At 42.5% G+C, this 26,524-nt stretch overlaps 3 protein-coding genes across 10 annotated transcripts in view; 2 read left to right on the top strand and 1 right to left on the bottom strand.

The window, feature by feature from the left end:
- The window catches only part of ZMYND12 (zinc finger MYND-type containing 12), a 28,551-nt gene extending 22,203 nt beyond the window's left edge, over nt 1-6,348 (bottom strand). Inside the window, exons 1-2 of one of the 3 annotated variants that reach the window (XM_058717807.1) lie at nt 6,263-6,348; nt 5,755-6,005 (exon numbers count right to left, since the gene is read on the bottom strand). In XM_058717807.1, the coding sequence (XP_058573790.1) occupies nt 5,755-5,864 (110 nt within the window). In that variant the 5' untranslated portion in view covers nt 5,865-6,005; nt 6,263-6,348. Of the gene's footprint in view, nt 1-5,754; nt 6,006-6,183 lie in introns of all 3 variants that reach the window. The other 2 variants (XM_058717808.1, XM_058717806.1) reach the window with 2 other exon arrangements.
- On the top strand, nt 6,226-9,789 carry PPCS (phosphopantothenoylcysteine synthetase). Of its 6 annotated transcripts, none has more exons than XM_058717811.1 (3): nt 6,226-6,337; nt 7,128-7,231; nt 8,933-9,789. In XM_058717811.1, exons 2-3 carry the CDS (start codon nt 7,139-7,141, stop codon nt 9,254-9,256), a joined length of 417 nt encoding a protein of 138 aa, XP_058573794.1. In that variant the 5' UTR covers nt 6,226-6,337; nt 7,128-7,138; the 3' UTR covers nt 9,257-9,789. The 6 variants fall into 6 exon arrangements, with proteins under 6 accessions (XP_058573794.1, XP_058573792.1, XP_058573793.1 ...); XM_058717809.1 differs by lacking the exon at nt 6,226-6,337 and adding an exon at nt 6,356-6,956; XM_058717810.1 differs by lacking the exon at nt 6,226-6,337 and adding an exon at nt 6,363-6,511.
- Nucleotides 9,790-12,372: 2,583 nt separating this feature from the next.
- LOC131504900 (coiled-coil domain-containing protein 30-like) overlaps nt 12,373-26,524 on the top strand; it is a 59,432-nt gene continuing 45,280 nt past the window's right edge. The window contains exons 1-5 of the mRNA XM_058717805.1: nt 12,373-13,002; nt 18,069-18,124; nt 21,198-21,272; nt 22,027-22,083; nt 23,674-23,794. Coding sequence (XP_058573788.1) covers nt 21,264-21,272; nt 22,027-22,083; nt 23,674-23,794 — 187 coding nt within the window. The 5' untranslated portion in view covers nt 12,373-13,002; nt 18,069-18,124; nt 21,198-21,263. The remainder of the gene's footprint in view (nt 13,003-18,068; nt 18,125-21,197; nt 21,273-22,026; nt 22,084-23,673; nt 23,795-26,524) is intronic.

Here is a 26,524-nt window from a genome sequence, read left to right as displayed (position 1 = left end):
AGAAATTTCCCTCTGAGTACTGCTTTTACTGCATCCCGTAAGTTTTAGTATTGGTATTTTTGTTCTCATTTCATCTCAAAGAATTTTCTAATTTCCCTTGTGATTTCTTCTTTGACTCACAGGTTAAGACTGTGTTATTTCCATACATTCATAAATTCTCCAAATTTCCTTCTATTATTACTAATATCATTCCGCTGTGTTTACAGAACATACTTTGTATAATTTCAACCCTTATAAATTTATTGAGATTTGCTTTATGGTCTAATACATGGTCTATCCTGGAGAATATTCCATATGCACTTGAGAAGAATGTATATAGATGTCTGTTAGGTCTAGTTGGCTTATAGTGTTGTTCAAGCCTTGTATCTCCTTGCTTATCTCCTGTTCATTATTCACGGTGGAATACTGAAGTGTCCAACTATTAATTATTTCTCCCTTCTCTACTTCATGCATTTTGAGACTCTGTTGTTGGATACATAAATCATGAATTTTTGCATTTCTACTGCCGATTATATATTTTTACTCAAATGTCTAAGTTAACTGATTCCATTTATACATATTCCAAAACTGGTAACAATAACCTAGCACAGGGTCAGCAAAGTTTGTCTGTAAAGGGCCAAATATTTTAGGCTTTGAGAGCTACATGGTCTCTGTTGTAAAAACTCAACTCTTGTGGTAGCAGAAAAACAGTCATAGGCAACATATAGCTTTGTTCAACCTCTCTCTCCTTCTTTCCTTCTGGGACAACAGAAATGCAATAAAGTATTTTCTCTTTAAACTGTAACTGCTATCATAGAAATGACATAAAGCACTTAAAAAATTTTATAGAGAATTACTGTAAACAAATCAATTAAAGCACTTAACAGCCAGGATATAGAAACAGTTGAGTTCCATAGGATATTTATTAAATAGGGACTTTTTGAATAATCGTGTGAGCAATGGAAATATTAATTTACTTAACTGCCTGAATTTTTGTTCCACTGAGAGCATTTGACATATCTAGCCTTTCCAAATAAAATGAGCATTATTTATATATTCATGAGTTCTTTTTCTTATTCATCTGTCTAATCCCTAATACCCAGCACAGAGTCATGCATAAAGGAGTTGAAAATATGTTTTCAATCAGGGCTCACAATCAAGTAGCCTGTGAGCTAGACATTTTTTGGCCAATATCATGTTTTGTTTTGGGTTTTAATAAGTTTAATTTTTTTTAAGTTTATTTATTTAAGAGAAACAGAGACAGCATGAGTAGGGGAGGGGCAGAGAGAGAGAGAGGGAGAGAGAGAATCCCAAGCAGGCTCCATGCTGTCAGCACAGAGCCCAATGTGGGGCTTGAATTCACCAAACCATGAGATCATGACCTGAACTGAATCTAAGAGTTGAACACTTAACCAATGAAGCCATCCCAGCCCCCCAACCATTACCATGTTTTTTAGACTAAATTTGGAAGACATTAGGCAGGACACTCATTCTGCAGTTTACCACAGATCATACTGTCTCCTACTATTGAATACCACTTCACTATTCGTTTTCTTTTCCTGATCAGTGAAAACATTTTAATTTGTGCCCCACATGTTAAATAAAACTTACTGCAAATCACTCTTATCTATATGCAATGATTTGTTAACTTACAGTACTAAAGCCTCTTGTAACTTTCTGTAATGTTTCAGTGTGTACTTTAATAAAATTGCCTTTTCTTACAAATGTTCTGTTCCCTGGCTATGTTCTCATAATCCAATATAGAACAATATGTGCAAGATTAACAGAGTGTATAAAACAGATGTATTTATAGGAAAAGAGTATAAAGAAATTGACCAAAATATCAGACTATTAATCTCTAAATTGTGAGATTATAGATTATTTTTCTTCTTTATTTTTTATATTTTCAAATTCTCTATAGTAAGCATGAGTTACATTAATAATTAGGGAAAAAAATCTTTTGGGGTGCCTGGGTGGCTCAGTCAGTTGAGCATCCAACTTCGGCTCAGGTCATGATCTCACAGTTCATGAGTTCAAGCCCTGCATCGGGCTTTGCGCTGACAGCTCAGAGCCTGGAGCCTGCTTCCAGTTCTTTGTCTCCGGCTGTCTCTGCCCCTCCCCTGCTCACCCTCTGTCTCTCACTCTCTCAAAAATAAATAAACATTTGAAAACATTTTAAAAGAAAAAAACTCTTTTGCAAAATAGAGAAAAAAAAGCTTTCACAAATTCAAGTTTACTGTCCTTCTGCCTCCTTAAATTTGGAATGAAAGAAAAGAATATTTACTGAGTGTCAGTTTGGTTTCAGGCATGACGTTACATGCTTTGCACTCGACCACAAAACCTGGTGAGGGAGGAGTATTAAAGCCCCCATTTCTGAGATGCAGAACAATTAACTCAGCTTTATTTTATGGAAAAATCTTAAAATCCCCAGGACACAAGCATAGAGAAATCTGCAGAAAAGAAGGTGGAGGGGAGAGGAGAACACCTTAAAGAGAATTAAAGGCAGTGAAAGAGGAGAAAGGAACTAATGGTGGATAAGGGCATAGGAAATAATAACTTATTCATGCATTCATCACATATTTAGTTCCGACTGTTTCACGACACTCTGCAAGAGACTGTAAGGTATATACAGATGGGTTTGACACAGATCAAAAGACAGCATTTGCAGGATAGTCCTTCTACACATATTCAACATAATATCCTGCATTAATGGAACATAATAAAATTGAGATAGCACACGTGTCAACAACTAAAATGAAGAAGGGAAGTAAGAGTCATCTGAGAGTAGAGAGTGACGACAAAGTGAGTTGAGAGGAAGAAGGAATTACTTCTGGCTGCAGGGATGAAGGCAAGAGGGAAAGAGGTAGATGCTCATATCAGGTAGAGGCTCTCCTCTCTCCCCTGAGTGCCAGGCCTGTACTTGAAGTGGTTTACTAGCCATCTCTCCCAAGGGACCTGAAGGCCCTCAAACTGTGTATCCCCTACCCAATCTGTCACCCCCCACCACCTCCTTCTGTGTTAATAGGTTTACTATCCACTCAGAAGCTCGCTTATTCAACAAACGATCACTGAGTGTGCGGTATGTGCAGCCAGTAGGTTTAGGAAGAGACACAGATACTAAACAAGTAAACACGAAATACAAAAGTACAGGAAAAACGAAGAAAAAGGTGAGCGAGAAAACTCAGAGAGGAGTACTTCCAGAAAGACCTCTTTGAAGAAATAACATTCCTGAGAACTGAAGGATGAGAGGGAGCTTGTGGCTGAAGAGGACGTTCCTAGTAGAGAAAACAGTCCAGGCAAAGAAACTGAGGGAGGAAAGGACTTGGCAAACTAGACCTGAAGAAAACCTCGGTAACTACATCAAGGAGAAGAGAGGGTGAGTGTAGTGGGAAATGAAGGTAGAGAAATGACCAGGGCTTTGTAGTTTTTGCTACAAATCCTGAATTGTATTCTAAAGGCAATGAAGACACTGCAAGAAAAACACAGATGCCGTCCCTTCCCTCACGGGATATACAGACCTAGTGAGGAATATGGACTATTAAACAACTGATGTCAATCTGTGTCCTAAATTTTAGGCTAGGGAACATATAGAGTGCTGCGAGAGCACTGAGGAGGAACACCTAATTCAGTCTGAGAGAGACAGATTCACTTTCTGCTAGGATCACTGCAACAACTTCTTTTTTTTTTTCTTTTTTTAACATTTATTCATTTTTGAGAGACAGAGAGAGACAGAGTGTGAGCAGGGAAGGGGCAGAGAGAGAGAGAAACAGAATCCAAGCAGGCTCCAGGCTCTGAGCTGTCAGCAAAGAGCCCGATGAGGGGCTCAAACTCACGGTCTGCAAGATCATGACCTGGGCTGAAGTTAGACGCTTAACTGACTGAGCCACCCAGGCGCCCCAACTGCAACAACTTCTTAAATCAGTGATGCGGCCTCCAGGGTCTACCTTCCAATTTATCTTCCACACTGCTACTGTCATCCTTCCTTAACACAAGGGAGAGCCCATCAAAACGATCCAGGACATCCCAGAGGATAAATTCCAAACTTCTCGATCTCATGTCACCATCTGGCCCTAACCTGTATCTTCTTGGTTTAAACTCCTACTACTACCTACCACAATCGTTTTTAAACGTTCTTTTTAGTAAGAAATACATTTTACCATTACAAACACACATATCCACATAAAATGCTAAAAATTTTCAAGAAACAATTCAAGTAGGGTTACTCTGATACTTTCTATGTTATTCTACTTTCTTCCTTAAAAAAGTGCATTTTGGGGCGCCTGGGTGGCGCAGTCGGTTGAGCGTCCGACTTCAGCCAGGTCACGATCTCGCGGTCCGTGAGTTCGAGCCCCGCGTCAGGCTCTGGGCTGACGGCTCGGAGCCTGGAGCCTGTTTCCGATTCTGTGTCTCCCTCTCTCTCTGCCCCTCCCCCGTTCATGCTCTGTCTCTCTCTGTCCCAAAAATAAATTAAAAAAAAAAAAAAAAAACATTAAAAAATGAAATTAGGGGCGCCTGGGTGGCTCAGTCGGTTAAGCGTCCAACTTCAGCCAGATCACGATCTCGCGGTCCGTAAGTTCGAGCCCCGTGTCAGGCTCTGGGCTGATGGCTCAGAGCCTGGAGCCTGTTTCCGATTCTGTGTCTCCCTCTCTCTCTGCCCCTCTCCTGTTCATGCTCTCTCTCTGTCCCAAAAATAAATAAAAAATGTTGAAAAAAAAAATTAAAAAAAAAAAAAGTGCATTTTCCTTAAAATGCTGGTTGTGATTTATCCACGATCTGCTAATGGGTCCAGTCTGCAATGTGAAAATCAGCAACTGCTTCCTCCACTATCTTCTCTACCCGGCTCTGAATAAACTCTGTTCTTTTAGCTCTTACCCAAGTAGACCTGGATGCCAGGAGTACCCTGCCCTTCTGTCTTCATTGTTCATTCACCTGGCAATTTCCTACTGACCTTTCAAGAGTCATCGCAAACATTATTTACTCAGAGAAACCTTTCCAGATACTGCCCCCAGCCACTAGGCTTCCATCCTTAGAGGTCCCAGGAAACAGCGCACCTTGAGTGACAGTACTTGTCATGCTGAGTCTATTATAATGACTTTTTAAAACAAGTTAGTTCGCTGGACTAGGTTTCTGGCCATCTGCCACCTAGCAGTTTTATCTCAGGTCCAACATAGGTCTAACTGGAAGCAAAGATCAGGGGATGTTATGTTGAACGAATGAAATCTCATCTCATTTTCTACTACCCTCCCCACACTCTCACCGTCTTGGCTGTGCACCGGACAAACTGGCCTGGTTTCTATTTCTCAAACACACCACAGTCTTTACACCCTCAGAGCCCAGCATTTCCACGGTGGACTGCTCCTACTTTATTTTCACATCAGTATCTACCCTCCAAGAAGCTGTCTGCCCTACTTCCCATCACATTTCCTTTGTCTTTATGGCATTTATGACTCTCTGAAATTATCTTGTTTTCTTTTTGTTTATCTATCTTCCGCATTAGTATGTTAGATCTTTGAGGGACACAGTCCACCAAGTTTCCACTAGTAACTTCAGCTTCTAGAACAGTGCACTGCGCACAGTAGGCGGTCAACAAAACATCTGGTGACGAATGAATGAGTGGGAGAAGAGGCACACACAGAAGTCTTGGGGACCTGTCTTGAAACCGCGTTGAGTGTTCCCTGGCAGAGCTGGTGCTATGGCTTACGCAGGGCACCCAGACCTGTAATGGGGAGAGAGGGAGGGAGTTGAGGGGCCCACGTGCCACATTTCAGGGCCTACCAGTAATAAGTGACCGTGCAGGCCGTGCACACGCGCTCGGCCGGGGCTTCGCACACTTCGCAGCAGAGCCGGCGCCCCTTGGGCACCGCCAGCGGGCAGATGATGTTCATGTTGCAGCCAGCGGCGTCTTCAGTCCCCAGGACGGTTGCCTGGAGAGGACACGCCGGACGCCGGCGTCACGTGACCACTACCGGGCAGCCTCGTTCCCAGGAATTCAAGCTCAGGGGGGAGAAGCGCAGTTCCACTTACATCTAGACCGTATTTGTGGGGTTAAAAAATAATAATAATTAAAAAAAAAAAAAAACCCACAAAACTCCCCCCCGTTAAGTCCCGAAGGTTAAATGGCCGGGCAATCTGACTCCAGTGGAATCAAAGTCCAGGAAGGCCTATACGGTGGCCGGTTAGAGGCAAAAACGGACAGTTCGTTACCGGAGGAGGAAACTAACATGAGGGGATGTGACCCTTCCAGATGCCTGCCCGCCCACAAGTCCCGCTAGCTCAGGGTCACCTCTGCCGCGCTGTGGGTCGAAACCGGCACGCCTCCCCCGACGCGAAGAAGGCTGGCCCCGGCGTGCGGCGTAAGGTAAAGGTCCGCCCCCTCGCTATTGCGGCTGCGCGGGGACCTGGAGCCGGGCTGGGGCGCGGCGCCGGTGGCGGTAGAGTGTGCGCCAGTGTGGGGCGCGCCCAGGGACTGATGGCGGAAGTGGACCTGGTCGCCGAGTTCCCCAAGCCTGCGGGAGCTGCGCGCTACGCCGAGGTTATGGCTCGCTTCGCCGCCAGGCTGGGCGCACAGGGCCGGCGGGTGGTGTTGATCACGTCCGGCGGCACCAAGGTCCCCCTGGAAGCCCGACCAGTGCGCTTCCTGGACAACTTCAGCAGCGGGCGGCGCGGTGCCACCTCGGCCGAGGCCTTCCTGGCCGCGGGCTACGGGGTCCTGTTCCTGTACCGCGCTCGCTCCGCCTTCCCTTTTGCCCACCGCTTCCCGCCCCAGACCTGGTTGTCGGCGTTGCGGCCCAGCGGCTCAACCCCTTCGGGCTTGCTGAGCCTGGAGGCCGAGGAGAATGCACTTCCGGGCTTCGCGGCCGCTCTGCGGAGCTACCAGGAGGCTGCGGCTGCCGGCACCTTCCTAGCCGTGGAGTTCTCCACTTTGGCGGACTATTTGCATCTGCTGCAGGCTGCGGCCCAGGCGCTCAATCCGCTGGGTGCGTGCTCTAGGAGTCCAAGGTTTCCTGCAGGCAGAGCCTTTCTCCCCCAGACACTTTTCCCCTCACCTTTTCATTATCCGCGGTCTCACAGCCAAGGGAGCCTGAGTTGAAAAGGACCCGATCCCATATCCCACTCCGATTTATTACACCCTGTGCTTCTCTCTGCAGGCTCTTCTGCGATGTTTTACCTGGCTGCGGCCGTGTCAGATTTCTATGTTCCTGTCTCAGAAATGCCTGAACACAAGATCCAGTCATCTGGGGGCCCACTGCAGGTGACAGGCGCTTCTCTTCCAGAGATCTGATCCCCCTATAATCAATCTTGGGTTAATTCCCTCTTGATCTGGAGATGGCCTTTCTGCATTCCGTATGTGCTAGGCACTAGGGATACAGAGATGAATAAGACACCGCCCTCCCTCAAGAACCTCACACTCTAGTGAGGGAGCTGGACACAGACATAATTACAGTACAGAGTGATAAATGCTCTAGTAGAGGTACGTACAAAGTGAAGTCAGAGCATGGGGTGAGTGAATCTTGGGGAAGTCAAGGAAGGCTTCCTGGAAGAGATGACCTTAAAACTGGGTTTTAAAAGATGAGTAGAGAGTATACCAGACAAAGTAGGGAAGGTCATTACAGATTGAAGTTTGGAAATGAGCAGTGTGCGGTGAACTGAAATTCTTTGGTAAAGCTGGAGAGCAGGGAGAGTGGGGAGCTGGGCAGGGGGTGGGGAAGCTGAAGAGAGCTTACTTCGCAGAAGATTTTGTATTCCCTCTTAAGGAACTTTATCCTGTGGAGCTAAGGAAAACAAGTAGGAGAATGAGACAAAAATTCTTGTTTGAAAAGAACATTCTGGCATCAATAGGAAAGGTAAATTAGAGAGAGAGAGCGGTGGGTGTAAGATAACCATGATGGCTGTAGTTTGAGGAAAGGGTATAGGGTGGCTAGTGGTGTGGTTCAGATGTTGAGATGATCTGGCTTCTTGGAACCTGAGAGAATTCTTAATCATTTATGATACAAGCAGAATTTAAAAGGAGAAACTCTGCCTGTGGGGCACTTGCTGTTCATTTGTTCAACAAATAATTTATTGAGTACCCTCTATATGCCAAATACTACGGCAGGACTTGGAGATAAAGCAGTGTAAAGAAATACACTGTGCCCCTATGTTGCTTCTCCTTTGCCGAGGAGACCATAAATAAGCCAAATGCATACTATGTTAGATAGTGGAAAATGCTAAGCAGAAAAATTAAGTGGGGAATGTATGTCTAATCCCTATGCTAACTTTCTGAGGGGGATATCCTGATAATTATCGTAGTAATTTCACACTTTTAAAAATCCGGGAGCTTTGATGTATCCTGTATTTTTCGGTTCTTCCTTGAAAGTACACAGACCGACTCAACATTCTTAGAAGGGATCAAGAATGGCATAGTGGGAGTTTTGATCAAATGAAAATAAAAATCAGTTCTGTTTCTTCAGCGCTAAGATGTGTTATGAGTGACAGTATTTAAGTGGAGTCAAATAGCCATTCTACCGGTGCAAGAAATATTTTAGGCGGAGGTTTAAAAACCCAACTTTAATTAAATTTCTGCCACAGTTACATTTGGGTTATAGATTTGCATGAACAGATTATTTGCCTTTGTTTATTTGAGTGTTTGGTAAAATGAGGGGAATGTTTAATAAAATATAATGCTCTTTTTCTAGAGCTCTGTTAATGGTAATGAGGGTGGTAGGGCAAGGTTAATTCATGGCTTGTCCCAGGATTTGTATAAAGCCTTGGAATTAGGTTTCTTTATGAACCCTCTAGAACCCAGGCTTTTAAGCCAAGCATGTATAATGCTTTGAAAAGTTTGACAATGAGAAATACCACTTAAACTGACTTAGCCAAAAATCTGAGTCCTTGCTTCCTTAGTTTCCCATGAGATTGACCTGGTAGATACTGAGCTTTGTTTGCTTATTAAGCTTTTCTTTTTCCAATACAGATAACCATGAAGATGGTGCCAAAAATGCTTTCTCCTTTGGTTAAAGACTGGGCTCCCAAAGCATTTATAATTTCCTTTAAGTTGGAGACTGACCCTTCCATCATACTTGATCGTGCACGGAATGCTTTGGAAGTTTATCGACATCAAGTGGTGATAGCTAATAGCATTGAGTCACGACGGTCCTTTGTGGTTATTCTAACCAAAGACTCAGAAACCAAGATATTGCTATCAGAGGAAGAAGTAGAGAAAGGTGTAGATATAGAAGACAAGATAGTGGATGATCTTCAGTCTCGACACACGGCTTTTATACATGACAAAAACTGAAGTGAAAAGCCTTTGTAGGATCAAAACTTGTTCAGTGGATCAGGGCTCTTACAAGTGGTGAAAATAAACCCTTTGCTTTCATAAAGACAGAGAAAATGAAGGGAGAAAGCAGTGAGTGGTATGCAGGTGAATATAGTTTGGTATTTGTCTTTTAAAGGTCATTTCATACTCCATAAAAATGAAAACAAGAGCAAAGCAGTTACGACCAAGCCACCTGACACACTCACCTGATTATCATCTGGATTTTGAAAATGAACACAAACTGTTGCTCACCTTTAGAAAAAGAGCTCATTGGGAATTCTATGCCTCAGCATATACATGTGAGGCCTGAATATCAACCTTCTTCATACTATGAGAAGGATTAGGGATGCATGAATGGCCATGCCTTGAAGATCAAATATTTCTTGATGCCTACTATGTGGTAGGTCCTGAGGATTATGAAGATTAAAAAGATGAATAAATATGTCTCTGTTTGGGAAATGGATGTATGAATAATAAAGTGCAATAAAGTATGTGCCCAAAAGCCAACACAATGGAAATGATGTTGTTTTTATCAAAGATGGGAGTAGGAGAAAAGGACACTTCCCTTGGGATAGATTCCCTGTAGAATGATGTGCTTCCCCCTGCATTTACTTTTTGCTCCTTTTCCTAGATTGACTCTCTATTTGAGATAACAGTTTGCCTTTCAAATATTTTAGAACTGCTCTTAGGGGAAATTTAACTTTGGCTTCTACCCTGGGGCCAGGTAGGGACCTATTAGTGACTTCTGCCTTGAAGGAAGCTTTACAATGTGGTAAGGAGTATGGGCTTTGGAGTCAGCCTAAGTTTGATGGTTCCAGCTGTGTCACCTGTGACCTTTGTAAGCTTACACCCTTAACTTACTCTCAGGCTCCTCGTTTATAAACCAGAGATAATAAATGTCTCTGCTAAGTAATGCCCTTTGTGGCGAGGATTAGATAAAACAGTGAAGATAAAGCATTAGTCTGGTGCCTGGCATGTAGATTTTTCACCTGCGCTTAAATTTTCTGGTGTATTTTCTGGTGGTGGCAGTATTATTCTGGTTCCTCGCTTGGTCCCTGAATTCTTAAGATTTCAAAGCAACTTTCACTGTCCTGAGCTTTGGGTTGGGAATGCACAAGAAGTGTGGTTCAGAAAAATCCCCTAATGATCTGTAGGATGATCCAGAGTGCATATTGAAAAACTACCATTAACAAGTAGATAGAAATAGGAGTTATACATATTTGATTTAAAATGCTGTTAGTGGAGCACCTGGTTGCTCAGTAGGTTAAGCATCTACCTCTTGGTTTCAGCTCAGGTCATGATCTTGCGGTTTCATGAGTTCAAGCCTGGAATCGGGTTCTGCACTGGCAGCACAGAGCCTGCTTGGGATTCCGTCTCTGTCTCTCTCCCTGTCCCCCACTCGCGCTGACTCTCTCTCTCAAACTTTTAACAAAATAAAATATAATTAGTCCTATTTCATGGAGTTGGGAAGGGGTACCCCCTTGTGTCTAATGACAGGCACAATTTTAGTTGAAAAGATTTGAGTAGAGGTGCCGAAATGCATTGAAATAAATCAGTAAGTCAGGAGATGTGACTCTTTGAGCAGAGGAAAAATAACTGCAGCAATCAGGACTATTCTGTAAGCAGCAGTTTCATTGAACAAAAATTTTAAATTAACTTAAGGTCCAATTAGCAAAACCTCAAAGACGACAAGCTCTGTCAGCAGTGGCTGCAGTACTGAAGGGACAGGAAGCAAAAGATTGATTTTCTTCCCTACATCTATAGCTTTATGTGAATGATGACTGTCATTATGATCTTGGAATGTCCAATAAGAGCAAATGGAGTGAAAACTAGAAGAGATCTTAATGTTTGTTTCTGCCATAATTATTACTTCCCTGGAGAACTATTTCCTATCCTGTTTTGTTATGCTTAAATAAACGCCACTTCCCTACATGCAATTATTTAAAGTGTTTCCTAATTCAGTTTAATTTTCATTTGGAGCACTTAAACAGTATTCACACATGTTAATATTCCAAGAGATTTTTTGTTTGTTTCTTTAACAGCAAATAGGAGTGTGCAAGGGAAGAAATAATGAAAAGGAACATGAGTCAATGAGAGCGAATGAGAAGGCACTTGATCTAGATTGGATGACCAAGGATTGTTTGGAGGAAGTCACACTTGAACTGATAAGTAGGAGTTAAGTGGGCCGGAAGTGATGGTGGTGAGCATTTTAGATCAGAGTAAAAACACTTGCAGGGCTCTTGCACGAGGAAATGGTTGAAGCACTTACAGAAAGTAAGGGATAAGATCTGTCCAGACAACTGGCCAAGCTTTGGAAAGGATCCTATGTGGAACTAGAATAAGACTGAAATGTACCTGTGTGGGATATCAGCAAAGCAAGGGCCCCCAAAACAGGAGTCAAATCAAGCTTTGAAGAACTAGAATCTTCCGATAAGAGCATTTAAATGAAGATGATATAAACCAAGCCTCTGTCAAATTGTCACTTAGAAATTATTTTGCATGACATAGGTGGAGGAAGGAGGGTTCATCCAAACTGAATTTTCAGTGCTTGGGACTTCTCCTTCCCCTCCTCCTCCTCTTCTTCCTCCCCCCCCCCCCCCCCGCCCGCCCCTTTCTTCTTCTTCTCCTCCTTCTTCTTTAGTGCTTAGAACTTCTAAAGGGCTCTGTCTCAGGGACAATTCTAGTCAAGTCCGGTTTATTCATGTTTTACAGTAATAAAGACGGGTCCAAAAATGTGATTTGTCTTAGGCGCCCCAGGTAGTGACGGATCTAGGCTTAAAACTCAGAACTCCTGACCCTCTCCCTTTTAAGAATGAAGTTGCTTCTAGAAAAAAAAATAAAACCATTAGGCCCGGTCTTTAGATAAGGCCAGGCGGGAAGCTATTTGATACTTATAAATGCCCGCTAACAAAATGTATCCCCGAAGTAGCAAGCGTGCGCCGGGTTGTGACCATGGTTACTGCAAAGCCAACAGAATGAGCCGTACCTTCAATCCTGCCGAAAAACCCCGCCCCACGACCCAAAAGCCAATGGTGTGCACTGTCTCCACAGGAAGAGCAGCCCCTGAGCCAATGGTGCGCGTCGTTTCTATGGTTCCCGCCGGAAGGATGCCTTGGCGTCCCTGCGGCCAGCGCGGTTGCTATGACGCTCCGGCCTGAGAAGGCACCTGCAGCTGGCAGCGGAGCAGCGGTGGAGGAGCCGTGCGACTCGGGACTCCCCAAAAGACAATTTCCGACCTGGTTCCTGAGGTTCCCCCTGTTCCCGCTTCAGCCCCGAGGAGGAAAGCGCCTACTCCCCGTCCCTTTTCAGCATTCTACGTCTTTCCCGCTCGTCTCCCCAGTATGGCCTGAAACGGGAGAGCCTGTCGCAGCTCTGCCTTTGTAGTCGCGGGCTGGAGTGAAACCGCCTGAAGAAGGGCTCGTCCGTCTCCTGGGACCCAGCCAACCCCAGGCCTTTAGGATTAGGCTGCCTGTCTTACTGAGAGAGAGCTTGGAACCCCGTCAGTCAGCTAGGCGGGCGTTCCTTTTCCCACCGCCCAGGCGAAGACTCGGCCCTGCACCGACAACCGCGCCTGAAGGTCCCGGCCCGAACGAAGTCCTCGGAGCCACGGCTTCCCCTGGTTGTAGGCTGTTTTCTGCCTTTTCGCCTTATGTTCATCATGCGGAACCTTAATTCCCGATGAAGCTCTGGAGGCCTTTTGTATCTTCAGCCTCAGACGTCATCAAGTCAGTTACTTTCTGCCTTTCCAGCTACAACCTCATCCATTTCTCTCATCACCCAGAGTGCCAGTTTTCTCATCCTGCTCATTCCACAGCCATTTTCACCCTTTCTTGTCCACGCTGCGCGTCACTGAATGTCCATTCGTCTCCACCACCTCTGCCATCTATAGACCACCTCCCTCTGCTTTCCTACTACAATGCTTTGGGTAGCTAAGCATTCCACATTCTGCAGCTCTGGGATCATTTGGAAGATTTTCTCTGTTTCTCTGCACTGTGGCAAGCTTCCTGTCTTGGGTAAACTAGAGACTAACATGGAGAAGCGCACATCGGTAAATACAAACAGTAAATTTCTACAAGCCTAGTGTGTTTTGAAAGTGGAGGGGAAAACAACCAAAATGCATTTTTTTAAACGTTTTTTATTTATTTTTGGGACAGAGAGAGACAGAGCATGAACGGGGGAGGGGCAGAGAGAGAGGGAGACACAGAATCGGAAACAGGCTCCAGGCTCCGAGCCATCAGCCCAGAGCCTGACGTGGGGCTCGAACTCATGGACCGCGAGATCGTGACCTGGCTGAAGTCGGACGCTTAACCGACTGTGCCACCCAGGCGCCCCCCAAAATGCATTTTTAGCCCGGTCCCAGGCTTATATAAAGAAAGAAGATTGTTCCTGGCTCAAGTGAATACTATGTTAGGTATACACGATGCTTTCATGCATGTGAAAAGATCATTCAGGATGATCATGTAACAGGATTTCAACTTTCATAAGCCCATATGAATTCAATGCCTTGATACGATAGAATTTTCTGGAGAGGAGATGCTTGAAACAGCATCTCTTGTGCCTTCTCTTCATGTCAGTTTCTTAATTAGAAGGCGTTCCTTGCTGTGTGAGCCAAGAAACAGAAATGATGAGGAGTGGTTGAAAATAAATATTTTTGGCAAAGGAGCACTCTTAGTGGTCCTTAAAAGACTGGAACATAGGATCTTAAAAATAGAGTGAGTTTCATTTAGAGCCAGTGCAATTTCCTTTTAGTTGGAAAACTTTATTTAAATTGTCTTAAAGTATGTGTTCCTTGTTGAGTCTTACTATTTCTTTCTCAGTATTCAGATTTTAATGTAAACCATTTTGAATATATGCAAAGTGTACACTTTGAGAGGGTATTTTGGGAGCCAGAATGATTTGGATATTTTTATTTCTCAGGTCAATTACGACACTTATTTATGATATCTCATACTTACAGCCAGGTCAAGTTTCCAAACACTGAGAAATTCATCTTTCTCTTCTATAATAGATTGGGGGCGGGGGGGGGGGGTAGAAGTTCTGAAACTTTTTCAGTTCTTCACATTTAATGGATAAATTCTAACTTTTGAAAAAGAGTGTTAGATGCTGTATCACAAGGGGTTTACCTTTCCCTTCCAAAATGTATATACTGAACAACCATCATGATGGCAACATTGGAAAGTAACTCTTTTTTTAAAGATTTTATTTTGAAGTAATCGCTATACCCAGCGTGGGGCTTGAAACTCACAACCCCACAACACCGAGATCCGGGGTCCTATGTTCTACTGACTGAGCCAGCCAGGCATCCAAACAGTAACTTTAAAAAAATTTCTTTCACGGGGCGCCTGGGTGGCTCAGTCGGCTAGGCGTCCGACTTCGGCTCAGGTCACCATCTCGCGGTCCATGGGTTCGAGCCCCGCGTCGGGCTCTGTGCTGACAGCCTGGAGCCTGTTTCAGATTCTGTGTCTCCCTCTCTCTGACCCTCCCCCGTTCATGCTCTGTCTCTCTCTGTCTCAAAAACAAATAAATGTTAAAAAAAAATTTTTTTTTTAATTTCTTTCACCCTGCACAGTAGTTCTAAACCCAGGGGGTGATCTTGCTCCCCAAGAGATGTGTGGCAATGGATAGAGACATTTTTAGTTGTCGCAGCTAGGGAGATGTTACTGGCATCCAGTTGGCAGAGGCCAGGGATGCTGCTTTATATCCTTCTGTGCACAGAATATCCCCCCACAACAAAGAATTATTCAGCTCAAATGTCAACAATGCTGAGGTTGACAAACCCTGCCCTAACGTATCAAGTTTATTTTTCTGTTCTGGGTCAGTCCTTGCTCGTGTGTGTGCATTTTTACATAGCTGTAATGATAGTGTACACTTTGACTTTCCTTTTCTCTTTATATTTTAAGCATTTAAACATTGCTTTCAATTTGAGAGAGGCGGGGAGGGGGCACGCATGTGCCAGCACAAGCAGGGGAAGGGCAGAGGGACAGGGAGAGAATCTCAAGCAAGCTGCACACCCAGTGTGGAGCCCAACGAGGGGTTCAATCCCACCACCATGAGATCATGACCTGAGGCAAAACCAAGAGTTGGATGCTTAACCACCTGAGCCACCCAGACACCCCTATAATTCTCTTAATGTGTATTTATTTTGAGAGACAGAGAATGAGTGGGGGAGAGGCAGAGAGAGAGAGAGAGAGAGGGGGAGAGAGCATCTGAAGCAGACTCTGCACTCTCAGCACGGAGCCCAATGCAGGGCTCAATCCCACAAACCATGAGATCACGATCTGAGCTGAAATCAAGAGTCAGACGCTCAACCGACTGAACCATTCAGGCAGCCCAAGATGTCTATCATTTTTAAATTGTATTTGTGTAGAAGGAAGGAAGAAGGGTTAGGGTGAGTAGCCTATCTGGATATTTCAGTTGCTGTGGCCATGCTATTTATGTTTGTTTCCTAATGTCATTCTAAGACCATGAGATCCCAACCTCATCTTTCGCTCGGAGCCAAAAGATGTGCTGTAGCACAAGGTGTGGTCCTGGCCCCTTCACCGTAGTTTGAGGGCACCTGTAGGGGAAATAAGAACGAGAAGCGATGAATCTACACCCATTCTTCTTGCCCTCGTTCCATTTAAAATCCTTTTTCTCTGTGTCAGCTTGCTTTGACAGCTTTACCAACTCATTCTTTACATCTGGAAGTTTTGAGGGGCCCCTAAAAGTTTTTAAGATACTCAGTGAGCATGTATTCAGTATCTACTTTGTACAGAATAGTTGTGTGTGCTTTGATATGTGGGTAATTTGAGGCACAGTTTAGATGTCAGAGCATTTATAATTCAAATAATGGATTTATATTGCTTTAAGGTCTGCTTTTTTAGAATTTTCTATCTCTATTGAGTCCCAGTAAATCCCCTGGGAAAATGTGCATTCTGGGATGTCATAGCAGAACAGGCAGAGGGGCCCAAATGTTCAAAGTCATGGAAATAATCAGCAGCGTGAGGGGGATCAGTGAGTGCACCAGCGTGGAAGGCTAATGTCAAGGTGTGGTGGAAGACAAGGCTATAGAGACAGGCAGGAACCAGGTTGTGAAGAATCTCTGGTGTCAAGCTAAGGGGTTGAACTCTTCCTGAAAGCACTGCAAATGATAAGCAGCAAGTGATTTGCATTCAGAACGGTCAGTCTGAGGGCTGTGGATGGGGGCCAGCCTGGCAGCAGGGACATCAGTTACGGATACAATAAACTGGACAATAAATGAGGAGAGCCTACACTAAGGCAGCACTGTTAGATAAGAGGGAGAATCTACACATTCAGGGACTGGTTGTTAATGAGAGTGGGATAAATAAGAAGGCAGGGCCATGGATGCCTCCCAGGTTTCTGGCTTAGGAAACTATATTGATGATGATTTTATTAACTATTGAATACAGAAGGCGGAGCAGGTGGAAAGGAAAGATGAGTGGATTGTTCAAACTGAGTTGTTCATCAGACAATTAGATATGCATTGGTCTTAAATAGTAGACTCATTTTAGATTGCCTTCCTAGCCTACATCCTCTTCTTTGGAATTTGTACCTCTCCAGCAATCCTTGCTTAAATCCTTGCAATCCTTGCAAACCTAGACTTTGGTTGGGGCGCCTGGGTGGCTCAGTCGGTTAAGGGTCTGTGACTCTGGTCATGCACGAGGCGCTGTGTGAGTTCAAGCCCTGTGTTGGCCCTGTGCTGACAGCTAAGAGCCTGGAGCCTGCTTCAGATTCTGTGTCTCCCTCTCTGCCTGTCCCTCCCCCGCACGTTCTCTCTCTTTCTCTCTCACCCTCTCAAAAAACAAATGAACATTTAAAAAAATTTTTAAAAGAGGAGACCTTGGTGGCTGTATTTACACCCCTACTTCCAACCCATTCTAGTCACAATGGACTGAATGAGGATTATACAACTAACTTTGGAGAGGGGGGCACAGTTCATTGGGTGAGCAAAAAATAATCATCCCTCTTTCATGAATTCGAACTAAAAGATAAAGAACAGAAATGACTTATCTGAAAAGTTAGATAGGCTTAACATGTGAATGGCTGTTTTTAGCCTGGCCGATGAGCAGGCAGAGAAAGTCCATCCATGTAGAAAAGCTAGCAAATGGGGGCAGATTCATGTGGAAACGACAGAGCCGAAAGACCTCATGGGTCAGACTAGTTCCAGTCTAGTCCAGGATGCGCTGCACAGTTCCATATCCAGCTCCTATGTAGTTATATTTATTTTCCAGCGTATGCCCTTGTGTTTTATTCTTTAAGTAACCCTCCTGTAGTAGTTTGGATTGGTTGGCCATGAGGGTCAGAAAGCTCAAAATAAAAATGGCTGGAGAAAGACAGAAATTTATTTCTGCCAAATAAGAGTCAAGAAGAAATCAGTCCAGACATCTTGAAATTGTCAGAGATTCACAGATTTCTTTTCTCATGATAGTATATTATCTGTGGCATGTGGCTGCTAGCCGATGGTGTCCAGGATGGCTGCTCGAACTTCAGCTATGTTGTGTGCATTCCAGCCAGTGGAATGAAAGAACGAGTGAGGAAGGGGGAATCTTGTTCCTTTCAGGGCACTTCCTAGAGGTGGCACACAATTCCACTTGCATCCCATTGATCAGAACTTAGTCACATGGCTGTATCTAGCAGTAAGGCAGGCAGACGTGTGATCATTCGGGAAACCAGATTATTTTACGCTGCGGGAAAGGGAAGAATAAATATTGGAGGACAAAGCTCAGTCTTTGCCACATGCACTTGTGTTTATTAACTTCAGTGTGTTTCTGTTTTTTCCCATTTTTTCTAGATAGATCTGGAGCTTCACAGAGATGGATTATTATTTAATGCTAACAATCCCATGAGGTAGGCATTATTATTAATCCACTTTGGGGGGAAACCAAAGTTTAAAGAAGTTAGGTGACTTGCCTAGTCATGAAACTAGAAGGTGGTGGAGGCAGGGTTTCAAGATGTGTCAGACTCCTATACCCAAGCTGTTAATGACCATAGTAGTGAGAAAGGCAGAGAGCCAAAGGCAGAGTTCTTAGGAATGGCAGCATCTCAAGGGGCTGTGGATGAAGAGGAGCCCAGGAAGAAAACAGAGAAGGAAAGGTCAGAGAGGTAAGAGTAAAAACAGGAGAAAGTGATGTCACAGAACAGAGAAGGGAAACACTTTCAAGATAGGAGTGGACATAATGCAGAGAGATCATATATAAAAGTTACAGAAACATGTCCAATTTGGCATTTTGAAGGTTATTGGTAACTGATTTTTAAAACAATTTTTAACAGTTATTCATTTTTGGGAGGGACAGAGCATGAGTGGTGAGTAGCAGAGAGAGAGGGGGATACAGAATCCGAAGCAGGCTCCAGGCTCTGAGCTGTCAGCACAGAGCCTGGCGTGAGATCCAAACTCGTGAACTGTGAGATCATGACCTGAGCTGAAGTCAGAAGCTCAATCAACTGAGCCACCCAGGTGCCCATTGGTAACTGATATTTTGAGTATAGTGGTAAGAACAGAAGCCAAAATGCAGTTATTTGAGGAGGGGAAGACAAATTAGAAGGAGGACAGTAGCTTCTGAGGAATGTGGTGGGGTCAAAGGAGGGTTATTTTTGTATCTTTATTTCTAAGACAAACATCTTGAGCAAAGGGCAAGAGATCAGTAGAGAAGGAGATAATGAGTATACAGAAAAGAAAAGCTTTCTTGAAGAAGCCATAGGGACAGGATCTAGAACACAGGTGAAGAAATTTGCTTTGGTCAGGAGGATGGAAATCTCCTCCACTGAGGGGGAAAGAGAACAAGGTCTCTAATGATGAAGGCTAGTACCTTGCTGTAAGGGAAGAAGCTGACAAAGTTATATGATGACCCTAGTTTTGCTAGTGCTGTGGGAGACAAGATCATCTGCCAAAAGAGGGGAGAGGTAAGACTTGGAGTTTGATGGGAGAGATGAAAGTTCTGAATAGCTGCTGAGTGAAATGGTAACAGAATCTGGTAAAGAATGCATAGAATGATCTAGCAGCCGAGAAGCGTGTCTCAGGCTGCAGCCATGAATTTGTAGTGGCTTCAGTCGGCTTGCTTGTTTTATTTTTCCATACCAGCACTCAGCAAACTAAAATAGATGTAGAAAAGGCAAATGGTTGAACTTTTCCAAGGCTAGGATTTTCAGGGAAGGTGGGGCAAGGAGCAAGATAAGGGGGGACATTGATGAGAGGTTGAAATGATCAACTGTTGGGTCCAGGCTTGGCAGGAAAAGCCAAAAATATCTGGTAGTTTGAGAGAGGTAATGGTCCAGGAACTAAAGTCTCACTGTCGTTGTAAAACAATTATAGTTTAACAGAGCAATCACCTCACACCCGTTAGTATGGCTATGATATATATCACTGTATATATAAAACAAATATAACAAATGTTGTCAAAGATGTGGAGAAATGGGAACCCTTCTACATTGCATGGTGGGAACATAAAATGGTGCAGCTGCTTTGGAAAACAGTACAGCACCTCCTCAAAAAGTTAAACAGAATTATATGATAACAATTCTACATCTAGGTGTATACCCAAAACAATTGAAAGCAGGGACTTAAATGGATATTTGTATACCCATGATCACAGAACTGTTAATTCACACCAGTTGAAAGGTGGAAACAGCCCAAATGTCCATTACAGATGAGTGAATAAACAAAATGTAAACACATGTGTGCACACACAGACAGGAACTAGAATATTATTTAGCCTTAAAAAGGGAGAAGGAGAATGTGAATGGGGACCAGATGATGGGAGTGTGGCGGGGAGGAGCATGACAAGATTTTTAGCTGTCAGTCATGAGGAGGACACATAGGGTACAAAGATCCAGACCTGGGTCATTTTTTCTTCCTGTGTGAGATTCAGATGATAATTAGAATTCTATATTGTCCATTAAAACTATTAGTGTGAAAATGATAAGACTCTGAAGAACATAGCAAGAAAGGAGAAAAATAATAAAAAACATGATTTTGCTGTTAAAAAAACAAAACTGAGTATTATTTCTGTGGACTGTCTGCAGTACAGTAATAATTATGCATATCACTACAATTTGGGTCAGATTAACTTGGTTAAAAGCTGTGTTTGATTTTAACAGCAAGTCTGATTCACAGCTGGAGGTTCTAGTAACACAAATACAAACAACTCCAGCAAGCGGGAATCTATGTTTCACCTACTATTATAGTGTAAACTGTTTTGTAGCATGACTACTTTGAATTGAAAAAGCTAAAGAGTATATTGATGGCAGGCTTATATCAGGAAGTTTTGGAAGAGAGCTGAATGATTTAGAAGTCACCAGAAATTATAAGCCATATACTGTGAGCACAATAATTCCTTAATGGCACAGGAGCAGTGTGTGGTCTAGCTTCCAGAGGAGTCCCTGTATCTCTCAAATTCAACGGAGGGCGCTTTTTTGGAATTTATAACTTTGCAAGAGGCCTTCGGGTGATTTTCAGATTACTAAATTATAAACTTCAGAACTGGGTATACAGAAAAGCGTGTATTTTTTTTAAACACACATTTGTACTGTGTGTGTGTGTGTGTGTGTGTATATATCATGTCATCATTTCTTTTTTTTTTCGTCATTTCTTATTTTAGAGATACTGTAAAGCTGTTTGAAACTAATTTTCTTTGTGTTGTTGGCTACTTCATGTAAGTGTTCATCATAACTGGATAACATGCCCATTAATTAGCAGAACTAAACTATACTTTGTACAGAGACTAACTCTGGGTGTATATACATATCAGATTTCTTGCATGCTCAGTTGTGTGTGTGTGCGTGTGTGTGTGTGTGTACATACACATATGCTCATCTCTTCCACCAAGGCACAAGTGCAGTTAGAATATGTACTTCACCATCTTGACAAAGAAGGGATTGGACCCCTTGTTGCTACAGAAGAACCACTCTATTTTGTTTATTCCAGAATGAAGACAGGCTGAGCACTGCTACCAGAAATTTAGAAGAGCTTACAGTGAAGCACACGGAAGCAATGAAAGAAGTAAGAGATAATAACATAAAGTTTTAAGATACCTGTGGTTTTGTTCATTGTCCTTCATTAAACTGACACATTAAAAACCAACATTTGAATATTACTGTGCAGTTTGCAAAGCACTCACAAGTATAATTTTTTTCATGAACTATGCCAACAGTCTGCATTGGTTTCCAGTAGAGTACATGTACAGGATGTTACCCAGAAATGAATGGCTGAAGATCCCAGCAGGTCTGCTCAAGGTGGCTTTCATTATCTTTGTTTCAATAACCCACCCTCCAGCCAACTCTCTTGCTTGTAGGCTTAGAAACCTGAGTAGTCAGTGTTCTGTAAGAGGATCTGTTTCTCAAAGATGATCTTGAATTAACCACACTCACAAAGAAGTTTATAGAAAAATAGATACCAGCTTACTAACTGACGGTAAGAAACATAATTGTCACAGGAACGAGACATACATGTCCTGTGGCTGATGGATTGTTTCCCTACAGGTACACTACATGGGAAGCCAAACAGATGTTTGGTTACAGATGTTTACTCGCTGAACAAATCATTCTAAATTTTTATAGCACTGGCTAAGATAGCCTGAATTCCACAAGAGGGCTAATCTATACCTGCCCTTACTTCTGGACCTGTTATAGACTAGAACCAGGGTCCCCAGCCCTTAGATGAGTAGATAATGACATCTTTTGTCTTTCTTATCACTCTTTTTGATGTTTCCAATACTGATCAACATACTTTCTGACGTATTCTTTCTTTAAACAAGTTAAGAAATTCAGATTGCTTGGAAATCACTCTGCTGTGTTTCATCATCTCAGCTCAGGTATGCAACTTACTGATTTTTAAATTTAACTCTTAGAGGACAACTTTATCTCCAAACTCAGAGAAGAATGTAGCTCCTTTAGAACAAAAGCAGGATAGCATAATAGACGATGCTATTATTATCTATAGCATAATAGACCAATAATAGACTATGAACTTTAACATTAGGCACAAGGGGGTGAAGCATTGCCTTTAGTACTGTCTTTGTGTGTAACCTTGGGTAAGTTACTTCACTTCTTTGAACTTGAAATTCCTCATCTGTAAGATGGGGATGATAATAGCTTCTTCAAAGAGATTTGTGAAGTTTACAAGTACATGTGAGGTTAAAGCACACAAAACATTTCACACACACATACTTGACACCTAGCAAGTAGTCAATAAATTATAGGTGTTATTATTAGAAATAGGTAGTGTTAGGGGCGCCTGGGTGGCGCAGTCGGTTAAGCGTCCGACTTCAGCCAGGTCACGATCTCGCGGTCCGTGAGTTCGAGCCCCGCGTCAGGCTCTGGGCTGATGGCTCGGAGCCTGGAGCCTGTTTCCGATTCTGTGTCTCCCTCTCTCTCTGCCCCTCCCCCGTTCATGCTCTGTCTCTCTCTGTCCCAAAAATAAATAAATAAACGTTGAAAAAAAAAATAAAAAAAAAATAAAAAAAAGAAATAGGTAGTGTTGTTCCTGCCATTTTGAAGAGAAAGACATTGAAGATTAGCAGGAAGTTATTAAGTTGGGTGGCAGTGCTCTGTTACCTCTACTATACCACTCAGCTTTTTGTGTTTGTATTGTGAGGAGTTGTCCTCACAATTCAGTAAAACTAAATTCAGTTACTTTGGTAGTCTATCTCTAAGCAATTTGGCACAGTAGGTAAGAGCTTAGCCTCTGGGTGGGCCTGCTGAGTGTGAGGTCTAGCTCCTCCTCTTACTCAATCCTGCAGGACACAGCAAACCCCTTGGACTCTAGCCACCTGCTTCCTCCCCTACAAAGGGGGAGGATAACAGTCTCATAGGATTGTGGTGAAAAGTAAATATTTGATGTCCTTAGTACAGTACCCAGAGCATCGAGTTAGCTTTTAATCTATTATTATGAGCCACATAAAAGTACCTGTTGTGAAGCTGCCATATGAACCAGAAGCTGTTTTTTTAATACTCAATAATTTATTTTAATGCAGTCTTCTATTAAGATTTCAGACTTCTTAATCATCATTGTTAGCATAGGAGTATAAACAATTATTGTGGAGATTTTTCTCTGTTTATGAGTATCATGACTATATTCCCTAAACTATAGATAAGGCAACTTGATTTAAAACCTGATATGTTAATGGAAAAAAAAAAAAGTAGAGATTGTGACTGTCCCAGAAATTTGTGGTGATATATCGTCGTATCTCTGGGAAACAATGACTGATAACATAAAACAGCTGGAAGGAAGTTTAGGGAGGGAGACCCACACTTAAGGAAAGCTGAATTTTCTGCCTATTTCTTAGATTATAGACACAACAGTATAGTGATCTCTTCATGACTCTTTCACTTCATAGACTTGATATGGGGTACTATATGATCCATGGGCTAACAGTAAAAAAAATGTATTATTTTCTTTCTAGATGGAAAAGTATGCAAACCGTGTCCATACCTTAACAGAGGAAAGAGAAACATTGTCTCACGGTTGTGAAAAGGCAAACAAACAGTTTAGACATGAGGTTAAAGTGCTCCAACCGAAACAGGGTAATTTTTCCTTTTATAAAAATATAAAGTTAATTTTTTTTCTAATTCTAAAAGTAATATGCGACAATTATAGGAAATTGGAAAATGTATAAAAGAAGGAAGGGGAAAAATTACTATATGTCTTCCACTCCAAGAAAAGTACTTATAATGTTTTGGGTGTATTTTCTGCCTGGTCTTTTTAAATTATCTGTTGTGAAATAGTCTGAAATGTGTGTGAGAGAGCACAGGATGGTCATTTCCTTCAGCCTCTATTAGAGCACTTACCACACTGTCCTAGTGACCTGTGTCAGCTCCTCTGGGGCAGAGATCTTGCCCTGGTCTTAGTGATTTCTGTGTTGCCCATCACACCTGCCCTGTAAAGTACCTAGCATATTATGGACTCAGAAAATATTTAAGTACTGCAAAACTACAAAAGAGGATACAGATAGGACCCCTTTAGAATATTCTATTTTGTTTAACCTCACAAATCAGATATTATTATTATATATGGTCAGTGATTATATCTACCACACATTTATTATTTTCTGTACTCAGCATTTTTCCTTGCATCTCAGATATTCTATTTGAAATCTTTTTTTTTTTTCATTTTAGAACTTCCTTTCATGAGGGTCTGCTGATGGAAGTTTTTTCTTTATTTTGAATCTCAGACGGAAAAGTTGAGTTAATCACAGGATATATCTCATATGTACTACACTCTTGTTTCCTTTATTTTCATTTCTTGTTTTGCATTGAATATACTGAGTTTCCTTCTGCTGGCTTAATAGTTTGTGTTCTATTTTTGTTTGTATAGTGGTTGCATTGTAAGAGTTTTAAGTTTTCTTCTGGCATTTTTAGTTATTCTCAGCAGGAGTGTTGTTCAGGGCTCTAAGCTGCCATTCCATGAGAAACAGAAGATATGTATGTCCTGCTGCCAGCATAAATTAGCTTTTGAAGGATTGGTAAATAGGGGAATTATGTCATTTCAAGGCAGAAGTTCATATACAGTTTCCCCCAGCATGTTAATGATTTTGGCTTACCAGCAAGCAAGCCTTGGAGTTTATACGTGAAACTCATTTGTCCCACATTATTCTTCTGGCCTCAGTTTGGCCACATGTTTCTCCTTGGAAGTGCTTATTGTAAAGATATCCCTAATCTTTGTGCATTTTGCCTTTGTTTCCATAACTCCACAGACTCAACTCTTTTAGCTCACCTTTACAGCAAGCTTGGTTTTTTAAAAGAAGATAAAGCCCTATATTTACTATAGTATTTCTATATTTGATGGAATCTGATGTAATTCTTTTAATGTACCAGTATAATTATAAGGATTGTCAGTGTTTTTTATAGCACTCTAGTTACACAATGACAGAGATTTAGAATGGTCTATACCAATCTGTTTTTTGCAAGAAGCACTATTATTTTTAGTGAGCACTTTACAAAATACAAGTTTGTTTGTTTCAGGAACATAAAACTTAATTACTCCAGAAAAGCTTATATAATTGAAGGTTGAAGATAGAGCTAATATGACTAGATAATGGACGTAATGTTGGGTGGGAGAAAATGGGGGAAATCACTGGTGTCCCAAAGCTTTCTGGCCTGGGCATTTGGAATATTAGAGTTCCAGCTACTCAGGTGGGGGAGACTATGGGAAATCCCATTTGAGGAAGACCGTAAAGAGCTTGCTTTTGGACATGTACATTTTGATGCATGTATTAGACATCCAAGTGGGAATGTCAAGTAGACAACTGTGTAAGTTTGGAAGGCACCACAAGCTGCAGCTGTGAATTTGGGAGTCATCAGTATATAGCCAAACCTAAAGCCTTGGGACTATAGGGATTATCTGGGGAGTAAAAGAGGATTCAGGGATGGGCCCTGGGACATTCCTATGTTTAGAGGCTGAAAAGGTGAGAAATTAGCCAAGGAGTCTGTGAAGAAGTGGCCCGCAAGGTGGGAGGAAAACCAGCAGAGTGTGGGGTCCCAGAGAGAAATGACGACAGTGTTTTAAGAAAAGGATGTGAACAAGTAGGTCAGACATCACTGGTAGGATATGTAGAACAAGGACAGATCATTCACTATAGGATTTGGTCACATGAAGGTCATCAGTAACTTTGACAAGAGCTGCTTCTGTGGAGTGGTGGGTATGAAAGCCTGCTTGCAGTGAACTCAGGAAAAAGTGGTAGGAGAGGAAGAGGGGACATGGCAATGGTTGATCCCTTCTTGAAGCTGTGCTGTAAAGGAGAGTGAGGAAGTTGTGTAGAAGCTGGAGAGGGATATGAGATTGAAGGAAGATTTCTTCTTGTGTTCATTGTTGTTTTTAGTGGGAGATATGATAGCATGTCTTGAAGATAATTACAATGCTAAGTTGGGAAGAAAGCTTGATGGGGCAATCAAGAGAGGATTCAACTGCAAGCGTGCTGTCTTTGAGATGAGTGGGAATGGGATCCAGTGCACAAGGGGAGAGTTAGAAGCAAGGATAGTTTGTTAAATTGCACGAGAGATTTATGAGATTTAAAAGATTTTGGAATCTTTGAAAGATTGTGGAAGCTGTCTTTGGAGTGTGCTTTTTTTCTCAGTGAAATAAGAAGCAAGGTATTCAGTGGAGAGTGAGGGCAGGGAAAGGAGCTGTTGGAGACTTGAGGAGAGAGAGGAATGAAATAATGGTCTAGAGCTCTAGAAAATATAAGAGAATGAGAGAGAATTCTGGGGAATTGTGGGAGGATTGCTGGACAATAAGGACTCACTTGAGGCGAGTAG

The sequence above is a fragment of the Neofelis nebulosa genome, chromosome 2, assembly GCF_028018385.1.
Source record: "Neofelis nebulosa isolate mNeoNeb1 chromosome 2, mNeoNeb1.pri, whole genome shotgun sequence".
NCBI lineage: Eukaryota > Metazoa > Chordata > Mammalia > Carnivora > Felidae > Neofelis > Neofelis nebulosa.
The sequence above is the reverse complement of the archived record's forward strand: the minus strand, read 5'-3'. Positions and strand labels throughout refer to the sequence as shown.

Excerpts from the sequence above, each read along its gene's own strand:
- PPCS (XM_058717809.1), top strand. The coding sequence starts at position 6,449 with ATGGCGGAAGTGGACCTGGTCGCCGAGTTCCCCAAGCCTGCGGGAGCT. Across the intron at positions 6,957-7,127 it reads CCAGGCGCTCAATCCGCTGG|GCTCTTCTGCGATGTTTTAC; the intron begins GTGCGTGCTCTA and ends TTCTCTCTGCAG. Across the intron at positions 7,232-8,932 it reads CATCTGGGGGCCCACTGCAG|ATAACCATGAAGATGGTGCC; the intron begins GTGACAGGCGCT and ends TTTCCAATACAG.